The sequence below is a fragment of the Anneissia japonica genome, unplaced genomic scaffold, assembly GCF_011630105.1.
Source record: "Anneissia japonica isolate Jap-2015-1 unplaced genomic scaffold, ASM1163010v1 scaffold4143_len111707_cov124, whole genome shotgun sequence".
NCBI lineage: Eukaryota > Metazoa > Echinodermata > Crinoidea > Comatulida > Comatulidae > Anneissia > Anneissia japonica.
In genome coordinates this window covers 89574-96780 of record NW_022699490.1, presented here as the reverse complement: position 1 = coordinate 96780, position 7207 = coordinate 89574, and the positions used below count along the sequence as shown (strand labels likewise).

Sequence of the window (7207 nt, the reverse complement as noted above, 5' to 3'; positions counted from 1 at the left end):
GTGAGAATGTAGGTAAGAATTGCCCCGGAAAAAATGGCCCCAGAAAAAATGGCCCCGGAAAAAATGGCCCCGGAAAAAATGGCCCCGGTAAAAATGGCCCCATAAGACAGGTAGGTAAAAATGGCCCCAATGAAAAATTCGGTAATAGAAATGATATATTTATTTTTTAATCTTCAGATATTTAAATACTGTATAAGCAAGAATTGAATCAAGAAATAAAAAATGGCCCTCAATTATAAAATTCAAGAAAAAAAATTAATAATAAATAAATAAATGCTGTAAAATACCCTGTAGTGAAAATTTAAATAATAAATCAACATAAAGAATATACATATTTGAGGACTAAAATAAATTAGTTTTTAGCTCCTATGAGTAGCTCTGGGAGTAGGTCTAAGTATTTTTTTAAATTATTAATATTATTAGATATTATTACTATATTTGCGGTCAATTATTAATATTATTATTATTATTAATGGCTCTGATGGGAGGCTCTAAAACATTGATTCGGCACCAGTTTTGAACGACGAACTTGCAGGGAATGTTATAAACCGTTTTCGTGAAATTTGAAATAAAAATTTCCAATAACGTGGTGACTACCAACTACGGGGACTTTCAGAGGCCTAGCATTTCGCAGTACGTATTACTGTCATGGATAACATCAACAATAAATCTAAATTGCTAACGAGCACAAACATTTTAAAACGGAAAAAAACATGAAAAATGTTTATATTGAAAACACGTCCAAGTATTAAATATCTATTTTTTTTTTAAAGAATTGGAACCTCTGGATGGCCAGAAATGACACTCTCAAAACTGTGACAGGCATGTCACATTTTTATTTTTTTATTCCGACGACCTGTAAAATTGGGAGTGGGTGTCCTGATGTGGTTTGGGATGTATGTAATTTTGTAATCTAATACACTGTGATTGTGTAAGTGACAACTAAGTACAATTCAATTTTTTTTTTTAAAGATTTTTTATTGGTTGAGAATCTATGCTGTAGCCAATAAATAAAAGCCTTTTGTTTTGAAATTCATTATAAACAACATGTCTAAAAGACCAGGTGTTATTTATCTCTTGTTTATTTGGGAATAATCATCTATTTTATGGAATAAATACAGAGTTCCTTCATTATATTAAAGTTTTGGTTTGTTTATTTAGTTATGTAATCAGAAACTACAGTTGCACCTTATTTTATGGGAACCTTAATTTGTTTATTTGTTATTTCATTTGTTTTATGAAATGAAAATAATAATAATAATAATAATAATAATAATAATATTGACAATAAATGGTTACAATACTGTAACTTACAAAGCAACTTTTCAAAAATAGTAACATTGCATGCGTTAAAATTAATTAGTTAAATTAGTATTAGAAACTTTTTAGTAGGAATACATATATACAGTACAGTAAAATGTACAATAGTCAGCGAGTTCGTCAAACAAGGTATAAAAAAAGTCTCGCCTTGGGTAGCATCTTTTTAAAGAAAATAATTAATTTCATTTAAAAAAACAAAAGTTACTGATTGATTAAATAATTTTATTTTAAATAAGAAATGATTATGCGCAGTTAAGGTAACATAGGACAACATTTAAAGATCATTATATTAGTGCTACTGAAACTGTTAATTATTTCAAGGTTTTATCTAAGTGCAAATCCAAGTTTGATTGCTTAATTAAAGAAATGCTTTGGATCAAATAACTGAAACCTACACTTAACAAACAAACTGATTCAGTCAAAGCCAAACTGTTTATCTAGTTAATCTGCTAAGAAGGGCTAATTATTGCTTAGCTCCACTGTGACTCCACACAGTAGGCCCTATTGATATGTAAATCAATTACTTACTTCCTGTCACTGCTTGGTATTTTTGTTTTTAGTTTTTTCAATTTACTTGATCTTGAGAATGGTTCCATGATGGACCTGAAACGTCGATCTTTCTTGTCATTAAATTTTGTTTTGAGATTATGTTCTTAATTGATATTTTTAATCTATGGTCTTTTTAATTAATTTTCTTTTTTATTGGAAATTCCGTAGTGCAGAGTAAATTTATCAAAACCCATTAGGTTTACAGTAATATGAAAAAAAATTTAGTTTTTACAGTATGAAAAAAAAATTAGTTTATACAGAAATAGTATCTAAAATGATCTCAATTTCCAAAGTTAAAGCAAAAGATATAATCTAAACACACAATATTAGGCAGGATGTATTTGTTTGGAAAAGAACCCACTCTTTTGCGAAATTAAGAGGGTATCTTTGAATATTTTATCATTGAATGTTAATTCTTGCAAAAAGTAAAATGTAAATGGCAATTTGTTTGATGTTAGATTCCTTTTAATAACTAAATTATTTAAGATAAAAAAAATTGCATATATTGAATCAAGAAAATCAGTTTTAATACAGAATTTGATTATTGGGGCCATTTTTACCTACCTGTCATATGGGGCCATTTTTACCGGGGCCATTTTTTCCGGGGCCTTTTTTTCCGGGGCCATTTTTTCCGGGGCCATTTTTTCCGGGGCCATTCTTACCGTACACCTTCTTTAGCTGTGGTGCTTCTTTAATCAGCGAACGATGGGCCATAACTGCTGCTCACTGCATGTAAGATATTATTTTCACATTTTGTCTGCCCTTAAATATTAATCATTTTATTCTCATATCAACAAACTACTTAAATTTAATTCAAAAGATAATAATGTATTGAATTTTTGGTTAAAAAACTGTGAACGAAAATGTATTACGATATACTTTATTGCTTAACCATTTTTCATCGGAAATGGTCTTTTTAAAAGATACCAAAGTTGTTGTAGATACAATACAAAGCCGTAGACTATTGCAGCCGTCCAATCTATTTTTCCTAGAAATTCCTTTTCAACTTCATATATTAGTTTTAATTTCTGAAGTTGCTTGGAGTGACCTCTAAGATCGAAAGGTTTGGAGGCCTATATACATAGTGAGGATTTGCATTTTATCTGCACCTTTTCCAGTTTAGTGATATCTCGTTTTAAGATGGGGTTTCATATAACGGCACCGTCTCAAGTAATAGGTCTTATACTTGATGTATAAAGGAATAATACTTTTCTTCAGTAAATTTTGTGAAGCATCACTTGATCAATCCTAGCCGCTGCTCGCTACTAACAGGCTTTAAGTAATGCTATTAATTATTATGTGGACATATGTGGACTTACGCTTTTGAGAAAATGTAAAAATTTGCCAAATTAAACTTAAGGTACAATAATAACATAAAAACTCTACAACATAAATGTTCTCGATATAAAGTATCAAAATTTTAATAAAAACGACAAGATTCAAAAGTTAGAACATGTTCATTGTCCGACCACGAACCTAAATGTTTTCCAAACATTGCTGGATAAGTTTTTATTGAATTGCCGATAGCTAGGCCTACCCTCATGCTCTGCATTGTCTATTGTCAGTAAAATAGAGCAAGAAGTATAGATATACCCGTCATCGAACAGATTTACTAAAGTTAACTGTATATAATACAGTAAAACGTTTTTTTCGTAGATACCGGTAAGAACCAATAAAATTTGCTATGGCTAGCACTAAACAATGAAGGTGAATTATTTCATTGAAATAGAGTGAGCAAAAAATTTATTGACATTATGTAGCATATGTGGGGAGTTAATACCACTACTAACAAAAATAAATGATAAAATTACAGACAATTGCAATAACACTTGATTCATCTTAAATGTATGAAAAATATCATATCGGTACGACGGTACATGAGTATAGTATTTTTTCCTTATTAAGCACCTATTTGTCCTGTCTCTTATACACATCTTTTTCGAGATATTGAAAAATATGGGGCGTGGTTCTTCAAGATGTGCAAACGCAATTTACCTCAAATTTGAAAGCTTATAACTCGAGATTGGTTATAGCTATCAGAGTCAAACTTGGTATTCTAACATAGTTGTTGCCATATTTCACAAATATCGCCTTAGATTAACAGTTATCCCTTCACTTTTGAAGTTATCTGCACTCAAATTAGACGATGCAAATTTTTTTGTGATTTTCAAGGTCACCTTGCTTCCATTTGAATGGGTATATACCCCTCATATAACAGGTGTATTATCTAAGTGTAGTTGTCTCTAGCCACTTGAAAGCGCAGGCTGATCAAATCAATTAAGATTGAATGGTATATATTCAAAGTTGGGACCAGATCTATAAAAGTGAAAAAATGCCTATGTTTCTCAACAACAGATCGTCTTGTGGAAAGTTAAAATCTTTTCTTAAATTTACCCCAGTTAACCAGATATATTGGATCTACCTATAAACTAAATTTCAGGTTTAGTACTCAGCTCTTTCATGGTTAGATACTATGTTGAAAACTACACAATAACATAATCGGAAATCACGAAGGTTTTTGAGAGTTGAGTCATTCTATGCCAACTCAACAAATGCATTACACCAGGATCATAGATTTCTAAATTTTGTTTTATTGCTAACTGCATGTACCATTACATAATGTCACGTTTTCTAGCGTTTGACTTGAAATAAACTTTTTTTTGCAATAATCATAGTTATTATCAAGAAATAGTTATTATCAAGTTAATAATCAAGAAATGACAAAAAATGTGTTTAGAAAACGTTTTGATAACTAGACGAAAGTGAATTGCAAAAAGTATACCTCCGTCACATACCCTATATAATATGCAAGTTAGCTTGATTATACATATTATTTGGGGACATAATTTATAGGGCATCCGTATCTTGACAACCGCTGGTCGTATAAGTTAATTTTCTTTCAAAATATTCAGTAGGTCTATATACATGTTTCTATTTCTTCCAATGAGATATATTTCCAAAAATAACATAACCTTTGACACATAATGTACTCCTCCTTTAATCTTTAATTTTTAACCCCTCGCGGAGACATTTAGAAAAATTGCTCTTCTGCTCTGTTTTTGTTGTTCGTACGCCTTTTAAATCAAACGCTCAAAATGTCATGCTTCTTTCACAAAATGCGCGGTTTGGCAATTTTTTTTAGGCCTTTTCTCATACATTCCAAGTTAAAAGAAAATTATTACAATTGTGGGCGAAGAGGTCATGTTTTGTTGTTACATTTGTGGGCGTTACCACGTGATCGTTATTACAATTGTGGGCGCTGTTTGTTACATTTGTGGGTGCTGGTTGTTATATTTGTGGGCGCTGGTTGTTACATATGTGGGCATTATTACATTTTGTGGGCGGTGTGCTGTTACATTTGTGGGAGTTGTTACAATTGTGGGTGTTTTCACATTTGTGGGTGCAACACACGCCTTCCAAAAAAGCTAGCCCCTCAAGACGTTCCTCATTAGAAATCTATATAGCAACAAAGTACGCTCATGTAGTTAAAAATCACATCATTTCATATTATCGTGCAAGCTGAAGACTTTTCTTTCCCTTCATGACCTCAACCAGCTTTTCCATACTTCAATGGCCTACACTTGATTGGTGGCTAGAAATACAAATGTGCATTTTAAAAGTTAGGCTCTCGGTGTATTTTTGTTACGTTGACGACTTTTTTTAAAAAAGGCAAACAAAATATATATCTTAACTTTAGGCTAATTAATAACTGTACGTAATCATTATAAAAACAACTGTTTAAGTAGGAAGTGGATAATTATTATTTAGTCACTGTAATCAGAATGCGAATGTTAGCTTAAAGTCAAATCAAAATTCGAATGGGTGTACACCCTCCAATTTTGTATTTCTTATCTGCATTCTATAAAATAGTGTTACAAACTGCATCAATCAATTCCCACAAAAGTGTAAACACGATGTTTCACGAACAACATTAACAAACAAACAGCTTACGCATGCGCAAGTTTCTCAGATTGCATGTATTTCACCATAATTGACGAATACTCTTTAGTTTATCGAAAATGAAATTTTGTACATTGCTTCAGTCGTCCTTCCATTTGAATAAGCATACCAGTAAGACGTTTTGGTAACAACATCATCATCATTACTCCAAACAATTTACTTCAGTACTTCGATAGCTGTATCACTCAGGTGATTCGCCCTAAACAATGCATTATTTTTACAAGGTACCAATCTGCAAGATAGAAGTGTTTTCCTGCTGAGTATCGAAGAATGTCGCAGTCTATACCCCGAGTATAACGTAACTGACAATATGATTTGTGCTATGTATACTTCTAGCCTTGTACTCGCTTTATTCGTAAGTTATTTTTCATATTACTTGTGATCACATAGATATTCAAATGCCATTTTATATATTTACATTATTATGAATAACGTTTTTGAATAAGAATGGAGATGTTTGAAATTATAAATAAAAGAGGAATAAACATGTTTTAATAATATTTTATTTACATACGATCAGATTTATTTACAGCCCCAGTTCCGGTTTTTTTTTCAATTTGTGATGAAGATGATAATAACAAAAATAATAACAATATCAATAAGTCTAATGATAAGCAAGTAATAATAACAGCAATTACAATAACAGTCACAATTATGATTTAAATGATAGTAATGATGATGAAAAAAAAGACGGCGATGTTACAAATAAAGATGATGCTTATATTATTATTTTTTATATAATCGTATTAGGCGTAATAATAATAATAAAAATAATAATAATAATAATAATAATTATTATTATTATTATTATTATTATTACATTGATATGCTAATATTCGATTCAATACGTTACCGACAGAATGAAAAAGGTGGTCCTTTGATGTGCGAGTCAGATGATGGTACCTGGAACCTTGTCGGTGTCAAAAGCTTTGAAGTAGGATTCATGGCTGGAGTATATATTAAAGTGTCTAAATATGCAGAATTCATTCAGCAGACAATAAGTAAGTTTATTTGTGAATAATTATATTATATGAACATCTGAAAAACAAACTTTATAATACATTTAAAACAAGCTTGCAGAGGGAAAAGTGAATATGTTGTAAAACTGAATTTTTTAAAGACACAAAAATGGTGTTTTACAAAAAAAAACCCCTCAGAAGTGGCATACAGTAACGGTATAACCCCAACATATGTTTGAATATTAAGAAACTGTGGAAAGGAGGAATAACCACCCCTTTATATACCTTTATCCAACAGTTTTTTAATATATATAAAAAAGACTCATTGTATGTCATTATCCGTTCCCGAAATGTCATGATCAATTATTTTTTCCCTCTGCATTCTGGGTGTAAACAAAAAGTTAATACCACTTATATAT

At 30.8% G+C, this 7207-nt stretch overlaps 1 protein-coding gene across 1 annotated transcript in view; it reads left to right on the top strand.

Moving 5' to 3' along the window:
* The first annotated feature begins 6655 nt into the window (after window positions 1-6655).
* Window positions 6656-7207, top strand: part of LOC117102990 — a 12274-nt gene continuing 11722 nt past the window's right edge. The window contains exon 1 of the mRNA XM_033243454.1: window positions 6656-6830. Within this exon, the coding sequence (XP_033099345.1) occupies window positions 6656-6830 (175 nt within the window). The remainder of the gene's footprint in view (window positions 6831-7207) is intronic.